General features: G+C 34.4%; 1 protein-coding gene across 3 annotated transcripts; it reads left to right on the top strand.

The window, feature by feature from the left end:
• Window positions 1–86: 86 nt before the first annotated feature.
• Ndufb3 (NADH:ubiquinone oxidoreductase subunit B3) lies at window positions 87–11,502 on the top strand. Of its 3 annotated transcripts, XM_047545523.1 has the most exons (5): window positions 88–273; window positions 1,250–1,316; window positions 5,400–5,467; window positions 5,998–6,145; window positions 11,212–11,502. In XM_047545523.1, the coding sequence occupies exons 4-5, from the start codon at window positions 6,000–6,002 to the stop codon at window positions 11,366–11,368; spliced, it is 303 nt and encodes a 100-aa protein (XP_047401479.1). In that variant the 5' UTR covers window positions 88–273; window positions 1,250–1,316; window positions 5,400–5,467; window positions 5,998–5,999; the 3' UTR covers window positions 11,369–11,502. The 3 variants fall into 3 exon arrangements, with proteins under 3 accessions (XP_047401481.1, XP_047401479.1, XP_047401482.1); XM_047545525.1 differs by lacking the exon at window positions 5,400–5,467 and having other exon boundaries at window positions 87–273; XM_047545526.1 differs by lacking the exons at window positions 88–273; window positions 1,250–1,316; window positions 5,400–5,467 and adding an exon at window positions 342–364.
• Window positions 11,503–20,052: the final 8,550 nt, after the last annotated feature.

Here is a 20,052-nt window from a genome sequence, read left to right on the forward strand (position 1 = left end):
GGGTGAGTCCACGCTCCCAACAACAGCTTCACTTATTGGCTGGGGCAATCTTCGGCCCGCCCCTCTGTGCAGTGTCTTAGGAGTCCGTCCCCAAACAAGGGAGACATCTCTTTACCGCCCTCTCTCCTCTGCAAGGTCTCTTACCTCAGTCAGACTTAGGATGCACGTATGTGGATAAAATACTGACTTCCCTCCTCCCTCGTATTATCTCCATCTGGTCCAGGAACCAGTGAACCAGAACCGGAACGTTAAACGTCTCCTCCGTTTCCTACGGTAAGGAACTGTATTTGACAACTTCCGTTTCTGGTTGGCTCCGGCTGGACGGTTGACTATTGAGTGTCCTGGGAGGTCAAATTGCTGTCAGGTAAATTAGGGAGTTGGTGGGAGACCTCTAGATTAGGAATGAGAGCTAGACTCTATTCTGGGGAAATATAGACGGGGAGAGACTAAGTGGAGAAGGATAATGAGAGGGGGCAGTTCAAGGGTGAAGGAGGCCAAGGAACAAGCGAGAGAGAACTATAGTTTAGAACTGAAGTAGAGAGAGGTAGTTGGAGAAGTATGCTGTGAGAATTACGGTGGTTGTTAAATTCCATGTGCTTTTTGCCGTCCTTGTCTCGTGCAACCACCTTCTCGGACCGTGAACATTTTGGTTTACATTTGGATGGAATAGAGGCAGAAAGACAGCCCCCAAGCCGAAAATATGTAAAATAATTGTAATGTATGCCTCACCAGCTTGTATAGTTTTAAGGAAGATTTTTTTTTCTTGTAAAAATGTTTATGGTTAAGTGTTAAAGTGGAAAAAAAGCAGAATAGAAAATCCCAGCCATTGTATATATTTAGGAGCACGGGTTGGACACCAACGTGATAAGAATCCATTTGTTTTTATTTCTCATATTAGTATAATAATTGCAGTTTATTTTTAAATGAGGGGAGTTAGGGATATATACTTGCAAGTCTTTGGTAAAGTATAAAATTCCATGTAGTGGAAGTAGCATTTACCTCTTGCTGTGTGCCCTGACTTTTCCTATGTAAGAGCCACCCCCTTTAGTGTAGGTTGATCTCCACCAAACTTAAAGTTCACTTCAGACATAGGTAGATAGCTTTACATTTTTCATAAATCACATATTTGTTGAGCTGTTTTCCTTACTGTTCTTATTTGAGCAGCTCTGAAAGAGTGACATAATCATTCCTTGTTAAGTCTTCAGCACAGTTATAACTCACCTTTTCTTTTCTTTTCTTTTCTTTTTAGGGAGGGGGAGTGCACACGGGATTGAACTCAGGGGCACTCGACCACCGAGCCATATCCCCAGCCCGAGGTTTGTGTGTGTGTGTGTGTGTTTTATTTTATTTTATTTTATTTTTTGCGGTGCTGGGGGTCGAACCCAGGGCCTTGTGCTTGCAGGGCGGCACTCGACCGACTGAACTCTCTCTCCAGCCCGTGTGTGTGTGTGTGTGTGTGTGTGTGTGTGTGTTTTAAAAGAGACAGAGTCTTACTGAGTTACTTAGCGCCTTGCTTTTGCTGAGGCTGGCTTTGAACTCGCGATCCTCCTGCCTCAACCTCCCGAGCTACTGGGAATTACAGGTGTGCGTCACCACGAGGGCTATACTCACCTTTTCTAATTTTGCATTTTATTTTCAAATACACATAATAGGAGTGTATAAAATAAAAGTAAATTTTGAAGAGTCGTAATCAAGCAAATATTCGTATAACCATCTCTCAGATTAGCATTGCTAATAATTTAGAATATGCATTCTCAACAGAGGTGATCCGCCCTTAAAGGAAGTGAAATCAGAATAAGAGAAAAATTCTACAATAGTTTGTGTCCCTTCAATAGGGCCACAGTACATAAAAAAATATAAAATAAATCTCTGTTATTACAAATTCATTGGGGAGACAAGAATGATTAGAAAAAAAAAAATCTACTAAGGACTCCTTAGAGGGACAATAATTAAAAATTAGTTGAAACCCCTGCCTTAGCAAGGTACAGTGGCACTCCTTGTTATCCCAGAGACTTGGAAGGTTAAGGCAGAAGAATCATGGGTTCAAAGTGAGCCTCAAACAATTTAGCAAGGCCCAAAGCAAATAAGTGAGATGCTGTCTCAAAATAAAAAAGACTGAGGATGAGCTTCAGTGATTAAGTGCTCCAGGGTTCAATCCCCACTACCAAAAAAAGAAAAGAAAAGAAAGAAAACACTTATTTAGACACTTTTTGTATTAAATTCTGTAATCAGATCTCCTCTACCAAGAGGTAACTACTATCCTGACTCATGGCAAGAATTCACTTGTTTTATTTTAATTCTTCTGTGATGTATTCCTAAAAAGTGAATTAGGCTTTTTAATTTATACAAATGCGATCAATATGTATGTATCTTTCTCTGATTCCTCCTTGTTCATTATTATATTTGTGAAATTTGTTCATGCTTTTGCATGTAGCTCTTTGTTGTATAATATTCCATAGCACAACTGTAACATAATCCTTTCTATTGTCACTAGATTGGATTGCTTACGGTATAGAGCCAGCAAAAAACAATAATGTGACTGTAAAGATCCGTATCTAACAAGAACTGGGAGTGTAACTCAGTTGAAGAGCATACTCTTAGTATGCTTGAGGCCCTGGGTTAAAAAAAAAAAAAAAAGTCCCAAAATTCTTATAAAACATATTGCTTGAAGAAATATAATACAATGCACACATGTAATTTTAAACTTCCTAGCAGCCTTATTAAAAGTAAAAAGAAACATAAAGTTAATTTTAATAGTATATTTTATCTAACTCAGTATATTCAAAATCTAATCAATATTAAGTTTTTGAAATATTTTACATTTTTACACTGTTTTTTAAATTGATGTACTTTCATGTTTACAAAACATATCAGTTTGTATGCCAAGTTTCATAAATTTATAAACACTTGTTCAGTTTCTCAGTCACCCTAGCCACATTTCAAATGTTAGTAGCTATCAAATGGGTCAGTGCAGATCTAGAGTATATATACCTAGGAGTAGAATTGCTAACCTAAAGGTGTTCAAATGTTCAGCTTTTCTAAGTCATACAAGTGTTTCAGAATGATTGTTCTTGGTCAAACCCAGAGATTCTGAAAGATTAAGTGATTTGCCTAGTGCTTTTATAGCTACTGATGGTGCAAAGTAAGAGAATTCCAGAGTCTTCCTTCAAATGATCAGGATATCATTGTTTGAGTTATGACTCTTCTGCCTTTTTGTTGTGTTTGTTTGTTGAGGTACTGAGGATTGAACCCAGGGACATTCTGCCTCTGAGCTACATTCTTAGCCCTTTTTATATTTTTGTTTAGTTGCTGAAGCTGGCTTTGACTGGCAGTCCTCCTGGCTTAGCATCCCCAATCAACTGGGATTATAGGCATGTGCCACAGTGCTCAGCAGTTATACCTATTCTGAAATAAAAATATTTTTAAATGAAAGATTTCCTAGAAGTAGTGTTCAACTTTTTCTCTTTATATTTAGGAAATTGCTACAGAAGAACCTTTTGAAATACTGTAATTAGGTAGAAGAGAAAACACTGAATTCATTAAAAGAAATTTGTGTAGGAGAAATGAGAATGTATATATACTTTCATAGTTTTTTTTCAGAAGATTTGTCTTCTAAATTACTTAATATTTTGAAATAGTAATGTAATAGCTTTCAAATAACCTTCATACTATGATAGTTTCAACTTTTATTTTCAAAACCAAACTCATCAAAATTTTAGCATGCCAGACACAATGGAGCATACCTGTAATCCCTGCAGTTTGGGAGACTGAAACACAAGGATTCCAAGTCAAAGACCAGTCTCGGCAATTTAGTGAAGGCCCAGCAGCTTAGCAAGATGCTGTCTCAAAACAAAAAGGAATTGGGGGTATATTTCAGTGGTAAAGCAACCTGGGATTCAGCCCCAATACACCTCCTAAAATTTGACCCTTTGTTTTGTACTATTTTCCATATATATTGATACTCTTTTAAATTTAATATTCTAGAATTGATATTTGCCAAAATAAGAGTTTATCTTGAAATCTATATAAACATTTTTAAAAATAAAACAATATTTTTAAAAAGTTTTTGAAAACATGTTATAAAGAAGCCAAGACATTATCATCCTAAATAAATGTTTCTAAGTCTTTCTTGTTTAATAATGTATTGAATCTTTAAAGTCATTCTGAAACCTGAAACCCTAATTTTTCTTTCCTTCATATTATTAAATCACCAAATAATAATAAAGTAGTGGATTAAGTGTTTCAAAGTCATGTTTCAACTTGTGTTTGATGGGTATTGACTTTTATTCTCTTTTAAATATAAAAATAATCAACATAATGTTTTGTGATATTTAACATGTTTATAAATATTACATGTTGGTTAATTTGTCAAAATTATTATGTTCAATTTTCTCTCATCTTGAAATTATTTAATGAAATGATAATTTCACGAAATGTGTCTTTAATATACACTACCTAATAATTACTTCTGTTTTCAAAAATATAGTACAAGAAATCTTGTTGTATTATTGAGCCTGTACATAGTTATAAGTGCAGACAATACTAATAATTATTTGGTTTGGCTTTATTTCTGGAGAGAGTGATTATAGAATTGCTACTGCTAGCCTTATACAAATTATAATATAGCATTATTTATTCATACCCCTTAATTTGTGAAATTCATAGCAATTGAAAAGAGGAACTGAGATGGAGTTTATTTTTACATTAGGTATAAAAATAACACTAGTAGAGCTGGAGATATGGCTCACTGTCAGAGTGCTTGTCTGGCATGCAACAAGGCCTTGGATTCAGTACCCAGCACATAGCACACACACATTCATATGCATACACAAAAGTTAATAATAATAATACTAGTAAAACTGAAATTTATATAAACATTAAAGGCATTTTATTTAGGGAAGCAAACATGGACTAAATAGGGTTCTTAAGGAGATGGGGTTGTGGCTCAGTGATAGAACTCTTGCCTAGTATTTGCAAGGCCCTGGGTTCGATCCCCTAGTAGTACCACGGCAGGATTGGGGAGAAAAAGAAACATAAGAAAAAATGCGTTCTAAGATCTCTGTTATTCACTTCAAAGATTAGTAAACTTCAGTCTCTGAGCCACATTCAACCTGCTGCCTATTTTTGTAAGACCCGTGAGCTAAGAATAGTTTTTACAGATGAATATTTGTGATTGTTTTGATACTAAGGAATGCTAACTTTGAGCTCTAATTAAGCAAGATGGTGAACTCCAAAATGGAAATTTTTATCATCAATAGGCCTCTATTAAAATTACACTCAGTTACTATTTATTATATTTTGGATTTTTTTTTAATTTATTTTCTCGTTATATGTGGACATACATAATCTCAATTATACCTCTTATCCAAAAGCCTAAAATATTTTTTGACTTTTTACAGAAAAAGTTTGTGTGATCATATGTGTTCAAGTCATTAATACAGCCTTTTAAAAGATCATCTAAATAAAGGTAACAAAACTGTATTATGCTTTCATTATACTTATTTATGCATTAGGACTAAAAAGAGGAAAACAACATTGCTTAGAAGTTAGGAACAGGGTTTCTGAAACCAAACTGCAAGGGTTAAAGCCCAGTTGTACCATTTACTATTTTTGTTACCTTCAGGATATTACTTAACTTCTGAGAATCTTGGAGTTAACTTCTTAAGGAAGTAACTTAACTTCTTGGAGTCTCCTTCATCTGTAAAATGGGGATATTTTTAATTTAAATTCAAAGAGTTATTTTAGAAGTAAAACAGTGCACCTGGCACATAGGTCTAGTAAATGTTTGCTATTATTTTAATGAAGAAAGGAATCAAATACTAAATGGTTATCTCTGGTACAATTATTGATTATGTTTTTATATGTGTATTTCCTGTGAACACATAAGTTAATGTGATAAAATAATTTTCTAAAATCTTTTAATTCAGAATTTTTAAACACTTATCTTTTAAAAAACATTTAAGTGTGTTTCTCCTTTATGTTACTCATTTACTATAGACATGGCCCCTGGACATGGACATGGACATGAACATGGTCATGGAAAACTGGAACTTCCAGATTATAGACAATGGAAAATAGAAGGGACACCATTAGAAACTGTCCAGGAGAAACTGGCTGCAAAAGGACTCAGGGATCCCTGGGGCCGGTAAGATGAATTAAGTAGTTTAGGTAGAATTTATCTTAAAAAGTTAGTGTCCGTGTTCATTTTCAATATAGTCTCCTTGAAGAATTATAAAAAATGACGGGCTGGGGAGATAGCTCAGTTGGTAGAGTGCTTGCCTTGCAAGCACAAGGCCCTGGGTTCAATCCCCTGTACCGCCAAAAAAAAAAAAATGACTTTTTACTTTAAAATCACTTGTTGTGCCTGCCTGTCACTCCCCAAAGCTGGGTGTGATCAAACCCAGGGTGTCCTAGGCAAGCACTCTACCACTGAGCTACATATCCAGCCCTTAAAATCAACTCTGTGTGTGAGAGAAAGAGATACTGGATATTGAACCCAGAGGTGCTCTACCACTGAGCTATATCCTCATTCCATCTTATTTTTTATTTTTATTTTGAGACAGGGTCTAAGTTACCCAGACTGGCCTGAAACTTATGATCCTCCTACCTTCGCTACTTGAGTTGCTGGGATTATAGGCATGCACCACCTTGCCTGGCTTAAAATCAGCTTTATTGAAATATCATTCATATACAGTAAAGTTCACCCATTTTAAAATTCACCCATCATAATTCCATTAGTTTTTAACAAATATGCCATTATATAACCACCAAAACCATGCTATAGAATATTTCTGTTATCCCAGAAAATTTTCTCATGTTCTTATACCCTTTTGCAGACAGTGTTATCCTACCTGTGACTCGGTGACCCTTGATATGCTTTAATCTGGGTAGTTTTAACTTTTTCAAATTTTATAGAATTGAAATCACATAGTGTATAGTATTTTGTCATGTCCTCTTTCACTTAACATAATGCGTTTTGACATTTAGACATGTCGTGGATTGTATCTAATCTTTTTTTTTTTGGGGGGGGTGCTGGGAATCGAACCCAGGGCCTTGTGCTTGCAAGGCAAGCACTCTACTGACTGAGCTATCTCCCCAGCCCCTCTAATCTTTTCTTATTGCCTTTTATTTTATATCCTTTTATGTGGATATACCTCATTTTGGTACCATTTACCAATTGATGGTCATTTGGCTTATTCTCAACTTTTGGCTGTTTTGAGTAAAGTTGCTATAATCATTCAAGTGTAAGTATATATGAACACATATTTTGATTTCTCTTGGATAAATACCTAAATAGGATTTCTGGATTATATGCTATGTCCACAGTTATTTATTTTTTTAGAAAAGAATTACTTTCATCTTCACTCTTTCTTAGTTGTTGATGGATATTTATTTATTTATTTATTTATTTATATGTGGTGGTGGTGCCAAGAATCGAACTAAGTGCCTCACATGTGCTTGGCAAGTGCTCTACTAGCCGAACCACAACCCCAGCCCCCATGGTTATTTTTATGAAAGACTGCCAAACCATTTTCCAAAGTGACTGAATTATTTCTTGTTCCCACCATCAGTGTATGAGAATTTCAGTTGCTTAATGTCTCTGTCAATACTTGGTGTTATTGGTCTTTTAATTTTGGTGATTCTAGTGAAAATGGTACTAATTCCTTCTTTTGGCTTTAATTTTCATTTCCATGAAAATTAATGATCATGCAAATCATTTTCTGAGCTTATTTGCCATTCACACATTTTCTGTGGTGAAATGTCTACTCACATCTTTTGCCCATTTTATTTAGGAAGGTATTTAACTTATTATTATGAACCATAAGAGTTCCTTATATATTTTGAATATAAGTCCTTTAACAGATAAGTTTTACAAATATTTTTTCACAGAGTATGACTTATTTTTTCATTTTCTTAAGTTATAGATTTTAAAGAATTTTAAATTTTGATGAATTCCCAATTTAGTTTTTTTTATTTTTTATGGGTTGTGCTTTAGGCATCCTGAGATTTTCTCCTATCCTCTTCTAGAAGCTTTTATAGTTTTCTTTCTTAAATTTAAGTATATGATCCATTTTGAATTAATATTTGTATCATTTGAGGTATAAAGGAAAGTTAATATTTTTGTATATGGGTGTTCAGTTGTTCTAGCGCCATTTATTAAAGACCATCTTTCCTTGGTTCAATTACATTGGCAAATTTTTCAAAAATCAATTTACCATATCTATTTCTGGACTCTAGTCTGTTATCCTGATACAGTATGTCTACACTTATAACCATACTATACGGTCTTAAAATCACATAGTAGAAGATCTACATTTTTAAATTGGTTTAGTTATTCTAAGTTTTTTGCATTAAATATAAATTTTAGAATGAATTTGTCAGTTTCTACAAAAAAATCTTGGAATTTTTTTGGGGGGTGTAGTGGGGATTGAACCCAGGAGCACTTAACCTCTGAGCCACATCTTCAGCTCTTTTATCTACTTGATTTTGAGACAGGGTCTCACTAAGTTGCTTAGGGCCTTGCTGAATTGTTGAGGCTGACTTTGAACATGGGCTCTTTCCTACTTCAGCCTCTTAAGCCACTAGGATCACAGATATGCACCACCATGCCCAGCTCTTCTTGGATTTTAATTGTGATCACATTGAATCTGTTTCGTAGATTCACACTATGAATGTATTTCACATTTATATTAAATCAGATTTACATCAAAGTGAAGATAATGTCTTTATAATATTGAATCTTCCAGTCCACGGGCAATTTAGGTCCTCCTTAATTTTCTTAGCAGTATTTTGTTGCTTTACATGCAGGTCTTTTCTTTTTTTTTCTTTTTAATTTTTTTGGTACCAGGGATTGAACCCAGGGGCACTTAACCACTGAGACACATCCTCAGGCCTTTTATATATTTTATCTTGAGGCAGGGTCTTGGAAGGTTGTTAAGGCTTACTTTGAACTTTCAATCCTCCTGCCTCAGCCTCCTGAGCCGCTGGAATTATAGGTGTGCGCCTCTGCACCCAGCTCCACATTTTGATGCTATTGTTTGTGATTTTTTTTAAGTCTCAATTTCCAATTGTTTGTTATTAGTAAAGAAAAACACAATTTTTATATACTGACTTTGCATTCCATTACCTTGCTAAATTCACTTTTTAGTTCTGATTTATTTTTACAGATTCCTTAGAATTTTCTTCAGAGAGAATCTTTTTATCTGTGAAGACAGTATTCTTAACTTTTTTTTTTTTTGGCTTTACTACATTAGCTTACATTACTAGTACAATGTTAATTAAAGTGATGTAAGCATATATCTTTGCCTTCTTCCTGAGAGAAAGCAGTCTGTCACCACTAAGTATGTTGTTTTTTTAGGCTTTTCTAGATAGATGCCATTTACCAAGATGAGGAATTTCTCATCTATCCCAAAGTTACTCAAACTTTTCTTTTCTTCCTTTTTTTTTTTTTTTTTTTTTTTTTTCTTTTAATTTAAGAACCCGGTTCTCACTGTACTTCCCAGGCTGGCCCCAAACTTCTGGGCTCAGGCCATCCTCCTGCCTCAGCCTCCTGAATAGATGGGACTACAGATACACACCACCATGCCCAGCTTTTGTTTTTTGTTTGTTTATTTTTTTAAATTGTTGAATTTCATCAAATACTTTTTTCTGCATCTACTGAGATGCTCACATAATTTTTTTTCTTTTTTATTCCATTAATATGGTGAATTACTTTGATTGATTTTTAAATGCCAAAACTGTTTTGCTGGGACTCATCTGTAATCCCAGTGGCTCAGGAGGCTGAGGCAGGAGAATTGCAAGTTCAAAAAATATATATGTGTGTGTGTGTGGTGTGTGTGTGTGAATAAAACCAGTCTTGCATTCCTGGGGTGACCCTACTTCCTCATCACATATTATTAATTTTGTATCTTATTGGATTCAGCTTTTTAAAATTCTGTTAAAAATATTTGCATCTATGTTCATGAGGGATATTATTCTGTAGGTTTCTTCTAACATCTTTGATTTTGACATCTAAATTAGATTTGATTTGTTTTCATATTTTCTATTAAGTCAGTGTTTCAATTAGCCTTACTGTTGCTGTGACCAAAAGATCTATTAAGAACTTAAAGGAGGAAAAGTTTATTTGGGCTCACAGTTGCAGAGGTTCAATTCATGGTCAGCTGACTGCATAACTCTGTAAGGCAGAACATCTTGGCGGAAGGGCATGGCAGAGGAAAGCAGCTCAAGACATGGCAACTAGGAGGTCGAAAGAGAGTTCCACTCACAGAGACAAAACATAAATCCCAAAGTCATTGCCCCAGTGACCTGCTTCTTCCAGCCACACCCTTTCTACCTACATCCACTTAATCCATATTAGTGGATTAACCCACTGATTTAAGTTACACCTCTCTAATCATTTCTCCTCTGAACATTCCTGCATTATCTCACACGTGAGCTTTTGGGGGACACCTCATATCTAAATCATACCAATAGATTTTATTCTTTACAACATGATATTTTTCACTGACTTGACTTTGTCTGTGGAAGATTTTTTTTTTCCCTGCAGCTCTCTGTCTTCAGTTCTCTTCTTTATTCAGGATAACTCAGAAGAATGATTTGCCTGAGCAGGAAATCAGTCTTCTGAAGTTCAAGTTTCTGTGACAGGGAAAAGCTGTGATCCTTCTGAGTAGTAGTAATCATGTCATGTGCTACACTCTCCTGTGCCAAAATATATCATACATCAGTGTATTTAATCTTTATAACAACACTATAAGGTAGATGTTAATCATCATTGAACAGAAGAAGAAGCAGACCCTGACAGGTTATGTATCTTGCCCAGTCTAAAAGATTATAAATCTAGTATAAGCAGCAGAGCAAAGATTTTGATATCCAGTTCTCTAAAGTTGATCTTTCTATGATGTTGGAATGAGTACAGCCACCCAGCTAGTCTGTGATGGATAAACCAAAGTGAGTCATGCATTTGAGGATTCTATAAAATTCTGAATAGTATGACTATAAAAATCATCAAGTGGCTTTTTAAAATATAAGTAAAACTTGGTCATATATTCTTGATTATTCTATGCCACAGAAAGATTCCTATTGTGATCCACATAGATTATCTCTTAAAATGTTATATTTAAGTCTGCTAGAAAAATGAAAATTAAATTTATTTTACTTAGTGTTTATGACTTGTGTATGATTATAATTTTTTCTTTTTTTTTTTTCTTCTAGCAATGAAGCTTGGAGATACATGGGTGGCTTTGCACACAATGTTTCCTTTGTTGGTGCATTATTAAAAGGATTTAAATGGGGATTTGCTGCTTTTGTGGTAGCCATAGGAGCTGAATATTATCTGGAGTCTCAGAAAAAAGATAAGAAGCATCACTGAAGATAGTATCTGGAAATAACTTAGTGTCTCCTTAACTCTCTTATAAAAATAAGATTTCTTCACTGTATTGTACTTGTCTATGTGTTTGTCCCTTAAAGAATACTAGTAAGATTTAATAAAGTAAGAAAAACATATGCCAGTCTGTTTTTGTAATTCTTATAAAAAAAATCTCAAGCTGTATCAGAATTCATTTGGAATACATGGGATGTCAGGTACCAGTAGCAGTGTATTCTGCATATAGCTGACAGCCAGCATATTTTTGGCTGAAAAAATGGATGTGTTCCAACAGATTTTAAAATGGTGCTATCTCATGCTCTACGGGTTGTTTAGAGAGACCTTACTGCAACCCACTTCTGGTTGACATATCCATGCATCATGTTCACTTTATTACGTTATTTTCTACTCTTGCTTTAATCTTTATTGTTCACTTGTGAAAAGCTTGGCTATTATTTTAATCTAACAATAGATATTCTTCCTTTCATCATTGACCTTTTTAATTTTAATTAGTTGTATCTCTAATTAAAGTTAAGATTTAAAATTTAACTCATTGAGGAAGGTTAGTATTTTTTGCTTGAATAATGAAGCATCCCTGGGTTCAATTCCCAATACATAAAGCAAAAACAAAAAACCAAAAGAAGAAATAAACAAAACACAATTATACTTGGAGATTTTAATATTCCTTTTTTGATAATTAATAGAACAGTAGACAAAAAAAAAAAATCAGGCTCCAGAACACTTAAAACACTACAAACCAACTTAATGTAATATTTATAGAACACTACTCAACAAAAGCAGAGCACATTCTTTTCAAGTATACATGAAACATTTACCCTATCAGTAGGACCACAAAACAAGTCTCAATAAATTTAAGATGATTAATATCACAAGCACATTCTCAGTCACAAGGAATTTAATATTTGAAAATTACAGATATTTGGAAATTGGATAATGCACTTGCACCCTTGCTCAAAAAAAAAAAAAAAAAAAAAGTTGGGGATGTAACTCAGAGGTAGAATACTTATCTAGCATACAGGGAGTCCCTGGGTTTAATCCCAGTACAGGGGGAAGAGGGTACAAATAAAAGAAAGGAAAATGCCCAAATTGTCAATCTGCATATTAATGTAAATCTGTTTTACTTCAGGGACAAAGGGCATTGGCAAGACCCACTTGATTAGGGTCTAGGTAGAAGTATTCCAGTGGAAGTAAATTGGCTCTTAACACTTCACTCTTTTTCTTTCCTATCATTGATTATTTTCATCATTTTTCTTTTTAAAATTTTAGTTATTAGAGAAAGGACTGTAACATGGAAACACCCAAATGTGATGCACATGACTCAGGGAATGTGCAAGACCATCCATTGGGGTAGAAGAATAAAATGTTTTGACTTCTATTTATACTTTATTCATGTTTAATTAAAATTAAATTTTCCTATTAATGTTTAATATGGAATTCAAAATGTGATCTTTTCTCTCGTGTGGTGGATACCAAGTGGTTATACAGAATTTAGGTGAACAAGATATCATGAGGAAGAAGTGAGAATTCTGCCCTGGAAAGGAGGGAACAGAAGGACAAATTTCAACAACGTGGTACAGACTGTACTCTATGTGCTTCATTTGTGGAATTCATAATTTTGTTTTAACAAAACTAGCCTTCATAAAGTAGATAAGTGGCTTAAAAAGATTTTAACTAACTGCTGACTGAAGCTAATGCGGATAATACAAGAACAAGCAAACAATGACTGGGGATGTAGCTCAGTGGTGAGCACTTGTCTGGCATGTACAAAGCCCTGGTCTGGACTCATAGCAATGGGAAGAGAAAAAAAAAAAAAAAAAAAAAAAAAAAAAAAAAAACAGGCAAACAAAATAGCAGAGCTATAAACTTTATCAGCAACTTTGCTCCCATGGTCAAATCATGGGAAAAGTCAACCTCCCACACACACACACACACACACACACAAACAAATACAGACTTGGACCCATAATCTGTACAATGAACCTTGTCCTAAGAGTATATTGATCTGGTAAGTTAACTAATGATAGCATGGAGTCATCATAAATAGCAAGGCATTTAAAAGTACATTTATGTCTTACCTTTAGTTTCTATATTTATGTAATTTTAACATACACGTAATATTAACAACAAAAAAATGTTATTACAGGTTGAGACAAACTGATTTTACTCACAATATTCAGTTGTCATTAAAAAATAGCATTCAAGGAACTCATCAGACTTTTAAAGTTTTTATTTGTTTTATTTATTTTTTAATCACTCCATTTCTTTTTCACAGACTTAACTGTTTTTATTTTTCCTTAGAATTGAGATATTTTCATCAAATTATAAATTGAAAGTTAAAGTGAAAGATTTTCTCAGTGTCTTTGAGGTTGTTTGTGTTTACATTGACAGATGGATTTGAAACCCCTAACTTTCCAACTTCAGTTATGTTCTGGTACTTTAGAGCTCTCCACCATTCCAAGAGATCACGTGATCTCCATGTGTTCCTAAGATTCTCATAGGGCATCTTATTCAGATGGTTTTAGGGGTTCGGGTCATGGCTGGTCAACTCCATAGCTCTGGCACCAAGATGAGACAACATCATGGCAGAAGGGTGTAGCAGAGAAGACACTCAGTTCATAATAGAAAACAGAGCTGAAGTGTTTTTAAAACATAGCACATTATGTACAACTCCAGTAGTTCAACAACAAAAATTACATGCTGTTTTACATTGGCCTCTCAGTTGTCAACATGAGTTTCAAAATTTGATATAATCATTGGTCCTTGGAGTCTCCAGGGTTGTAAAGTACTCATATTCAAGTGAGTGGAATCCCTCAGATAAGTCCTGGTTTACCTCAGTAATCAATTTAACAACAAAAAGAAGCTTTTTTGTTTGTTTTTTGCCAGAAAATCAGCTTCAGAAACTCAGGAGATTAGATCACCCAATGAAAATTGCATTCACTTGCCTATGATTCTATCAAAAGGATCGACTACAAAGATGAATTTTATTTTAATTTTATATATTATATGTATGAGATATATCATCTATATTTTATAAAGTATTACATTATATATTATGAATATACATATAACAAACTAAATGCTAACAGATCTAAAGATTAAATTACTAATGCTATACAACTTATTAGTCTGAGTTACCTTTGGTACATATAAGCAATGTAAAACATGGCTTTACCAGTTCAAAAAAATTTTCTATGTTGCAAGGTCTGGATATTTTCCTGTTTAATCTTACATGCAACAAAATGAAGTAACTCTTTTGAAATATCCCACAAATTACAAAACTAATTGGCAAGAATTTTGGTTTTTGCTAAAGTCTTGTTTCTGGAAGTGCACATTACAAAATAAGAACATTGTGTACATTTAAGATGTAAATCAGAAGATTTTGTTCCATTTGGAAAAAATGTGTTTTCATTCACTTTTTATTAATTTTTTAGTTGTAGATGGACCTTTATTTTATTCATTAATTTATATGTAGTGCTGAGGATTGAACCCAGTGCCTCAATGTTAGGCAAGCGCTTCACCACTGAGGCAGAAGCTCAACCCCTCATTTTGTCTTTTAAACCTGAAAGAATAATTCTGTTTTTTGTTTTGTTTTGTTTTGTTTTTGTTTTTGTTTTTTGTGCTGGGGTCAAACCCAGGACCTCATTCCCAGCCCATAATAATTCTTAATAATGGGCCAAACAATGCTTTTAAAAGTAATCTATACTTCTAAAGAAATATTCTGTTTTTAGATTTTTTACCAATTGTACTATGTGTGAATTATTAAATTTCTTTATAAATAAAGCATTTAGTATCCCCTGCAAATGTTCCACCTAGTTTAATTACTGAATTTGGTAATAATAATAGCATTTAACATACATCTTCCTCCTGATTTAGTATAATAAAACATCTTTCTAACTTTCATTTTTAAAATACAATGGTCAGGAACATTACTACAGAATAACAGAGAGATTTTTAAACACCTTACATCCTACATTTAAATGAATTACACATCAGTGAATGTTTTATGATTGCAGTTCTTCTTGTATATCTGCTGTATTTTAATTCATTTGTTATTTTGTTTCAGAATTTTCATGTGAAATACTGACTGTTCGGGGACATTGTACTGAAGGCCAAATCTGTAGTTCACAGTAACCATAGCAATAACTATCCTAAAAATAAAGACTGTCTTTGTCAGCACAGATGGAATCATCTTTCTGAGGAAGAATCAGGTTCACAGGCAGTGGTATCACCTAGACCTGAGAATCCCACATGGTAGTAACAGAATACAATAGCATGAGGCTTTAATACAGATACAAAGATTTAAAATTAGATATTCAGACAAGACTTTTCAGTAAGACATAATTAGAAACTAAAACTGTCAGTAGATACTAAATAATTTCCAACAAGGAAACATCGTGATTCATATATTTAACAACATGGAGATTAAACTCAAGGTATTAATTCCTTAATGCATGATCTATAAATAAGATCGCAAAAGGTCTGTGGTGGTGAATTGGGCACAGATTCCAAGACTGGAAAGCACTTTCTTGATCCATGGCAAAAACATTCAAACTGAGCCCTAAATGTTCTGAAACAGCTGTATAATTTTCTTCTACTTGTTGATGAGTTGGTGATAAACAGCAAAGGTCAAGGCCAATTTATACTAACTGCTACCAACAACTCCATGGCCATTGCATGAAATAAATGTTTCTCCTTTAACACATTGGTCATTTTTGTTGGTTTGTTTTGTTAAAATTATAACAGAATCCCTACATGAAAATAGTCAGCATGCTTGCCCAGCCCTCTTCCAAAGTATTGGTCAAGGAAACTCCATAGAATTGCAACTAGAACAGAGGTAGACCTCTCTGCAACTTTTCCTTGAACTCTATTCATTTATTTAACAAATATTTATTGAGCACCAGTTAAGTACCAATGATATTCATGGTACTGAGAACACATCAATGAATAAAACATTTCTCTAGGTACTTACAGTTCAGAACTGTTATTTTTCCTTGATGCCAATAGTGGGGATTCTCACTATCTGTAGGTGTCAGAGACATTTTGTCCATACTCGGTATATTTTACCAAGCAAATGTTCTTTCCCAGGAACATAAATCTGAAATTGTAGTTTGAATCAGGTAAGTTTTATGCTTTTAAAAAAATTTTTTAGTTGTTGACAGACCTTTATTTTATTCATTTATTTATGTGTGGTGCTGAGAATCAAACCCAGTGCCTCACACAGGCTAGGCACTCTCTCTACCACTAAGCCACAACCCCAGCCCAGTTTTATTCTTAATAATGATCTTTTCCTCCTAAAAACTGCATAGAACTTTGCACCATCCTAAGAAAACACATCTTGCCCTGTCTTGTAGCTCAGATATTTTTATATTTGCCTTATTCTTCTCTGTCAGATTATAATCTTGAAAATCTTGCCTTATTTATCCTTTTATCTCCAACACAGTGCCTTATACATGATAAATGTTCAATGCATGTTTAATTTGGACATGTTTAACCATTTTTAATGTTGACCTTATCATAATTATTATAATGGGTATAAATTTCCATTAAAACTACTTAGTGACCAACACCTATAATCTCAGAGGTTCAGAAGATTGAGACAGGAGAATCACAAATTCAAAGCCAGTCTCAGCAACTTGGGGAGGTCCTAAGCAATTCAGCAAGACCCTGTCTCAAAACAAAATATTTAAAAAGGGCTAGGGATGTGTCTCAGTGTTTAAGGGCCCCTGGATTCAATCCCTGGTACCAAACAAACAAAGAACTACTTATACACAGTAACACTATTTTTATTTCACAGTGGTTTATGAAGAGGAAATCCTAAATAAATATTTGCTGAATTGAATTGAAACTGTTTAATTTTACTCTTTTGATTTTTAAATCAGTTTTTACAGGGGCTATAAATTCCCCTTATATTTTACCATCTAAAGTCAACCGTTAATAAAGAAGTGGGGAAAAAGAGTAACTGAGAATGTAAAAGCATAATCAGCAGGTATTGAAAGTTTAGTATTATGCCTCTTTTCTATCCCATGGACAACCATACAGCCTTTTTATTTTTTAATATTTTTGAGATAGGGTCTCCCTAAGTTGCCAAGACTGACCTCAAATTTGGGATCCTAACCACACAGACTTGGCTGCAGCCCCTCAGAGTTCAAAAATTCAATATTTAGCAACTGATTATAAAGTTCCAGGATTTCCCATAGTCCTTTTCATTCCCTGTCTTATGAGAACCTAATTCCTGCCTCAAATAAGTCTCACCTCCTCAAGTCCTTGCCATGATGTTTATGATTAATTTATGATTTATCTCACTTCGCTTTCCTTGATTGCTGTCCTGCCTCTAAATAGTGAACTCCTTGAGTCTAGGACCAGACATTTTCATCTTTATTTTCTCACATCTTCCTTATCTCTCCATCATGGGTCCAGATGCTCACCAAAATAAATAAATAAATAAATAAATAAACATGCATTCCAGGACTTCTTTGATCTTAGCCTCCTTTGGAGCTACTAAAGCTGTGGCCCCTATGCTGGTTTATTTTAGCATTGTACACATAGGCCACAGTGCAGGGACTTTCCATAGATATTTAAGCATGATATATATAGCAGGAGCATGTCCAAGAATATTATGATTAAAAATATAACACTTTGTAGTAATATAAAAGATGTCCAAAATATTCAATTTTTAAAGGGGGATTACTGGGTCTTGAACCTAGGGGTGCTTTACCACTGAGCAACAAACTCCAGTTTTTTCTTTTATTTTACTTAAAACATTTTTTTTTTGTACTGAGGATTGAACCCAGCAGCACTTAACCATTTAGCCATATCCCCAGCCTTTTAAAAAAATTTTATTTTGAGACAGTGTCTTGCTAATTTGCTAAGGACCTAGCTAAGTTTCTGAGGCTGGCTTTGAATGTGTAATCCTCCTGCCTCAGCCTCCTGAGTGACTGGGATAACAGGTACCACCATGCCTGGCTTATTTTACTTTTATTGAGGCAGGGTCTCACTAAATTGCTGAAGGTCTTGCTTAGTTGCTGAAACTAGATTTGAACTTGAGATCCTCCTACCTTTGCCTCTTGAGTCTGGTATTACAGTTGTGTGCCACCACACCCAGTTAACTTTATTCAAATTTAATTGTACAACAGTTCCTTGTTATAGAGCTACTATTATTGCTAATAGTACTATTAATGATTGTTCAATATTGATTGTGGTAGCAAGGATATAGTTATTTCTCATTAGTCATATTTCATGTGAGGTTGTGGTTCTATGGGATCCAGATTTCAATTGTATAAGAAATATACAAGATTTCAATTATGTAAGAAATATAATTGAAATTCTCAACTTTGAGAGCCAGGCACCATGGCACAGGCCTGTAATCCCAGTGGCTCAGAAGGCTGAGGCAGGAGGATCACAAGTTCACAGCCAGCCTCAGCAACTTGGCAAGGCCCTAAATAATTTAGTAAGATCCTGACTCAAAATAAAATATATAAAAATGGCTGGGGATGTAGCACAGTGGCTAAGTGCCCCTGTGTTCACTCCTCAATACCCTCCCCCCCCCCCCAAAAAAAAAAAAAAAGAAAAAAGGGAAGAAAAAAAGAAAGAAAGTAGATTCTCAACTTTCAACATGTTGAAACTTTCCTAGAACTCAGGTAGATTTCATCTTTGCCTACAGTTTGACCACATGGTCAAAAACATTTAAGTTGTTTCTGGAAATTTTTCACGGGAAAATTGGTAGGAATGGTGATTGATCTATTGGAAACATGTTCTGAGGTCTGGGGCAGAAGGCACTTACCAAATCATGTCTAGAGGAAATACTGAGAGCCGAAGTGGGAAAATTCTGTCCAATGGATTGAGCAAGACAGATTGTGCAAGGGTGTGAGCATAGGATTAGAACCCAAGGGGATCACCCAGGTAGGCAGGCAAATAAAAGAAACAGAACAGCCCTAGGCAATAAATGGCAGGTCATCTGGAAGAAAGCAGGTGATAGCTGATATTGCGTGGTATTGGATCTAAGTATTAAGGTCTGGTCTGATTCATTTAAATATTTGGGAATGAAGTGGACATTAAACTTCATATGCCAGCAAAAGTCCATGGCTACTGCACCTTTGGTCTGTTTCTGTTTAAAGGGAAAGGTATGGGACAGATTGACAGGTCTTTCATATCTAGAGACATACCTTTGGTTTTAAAGTATTTGATCATCATATTCATTGATGTAGTTTTAGTCATGTTTCTTGGAGTTGATTGAACCTCTTTGATCCATGGATTTATAGTTTTACCTAATTCAGAAATTTTCAACTACTGTATCTTCAAGTATTTTTCCTGTCCCCCCAACCTTTCTCCAGATATTCCAATTACATGCATATTAGGTCGTTTGAAGTTATATTACAGTTTCCCTGCTACTCTAGTTATCTTGTTCTTGCAGACTTTTTTCTCTCTGGGTTTCTTTTTGGATAATTTCTATTGCTGTGTCTTTATGTTCAGAAATATTTTCTTTTTCAGTATCTAATCTGCTGTTAACTTTATGCAATGTATTTAAATCTCAGACACTATAGTTTGCATTTAGAAGTTTAATATGAGTCTTTTTACATCTTCCATATCTCAATTTAATGTGCCAATCTTTTGTCTATCTTATTAAGCATATGAAATATGGTTATAATATTTGTTTTACTATTCCTGTCTAC

Source organism: Sciurus carolinensis, chromosome 3, assembly GCF_902686445.1.
Source record: "Sciurus carolinensis chromosome 3, mSciCar1.2, whole genome shotgun sequence".
NCBI classification, from domain to species: Eukaryota; Metazoa; Chordata; class Mammalia; order Rodentia; family Sciuridae; genus Sciurus; species Sciurus carolinensis.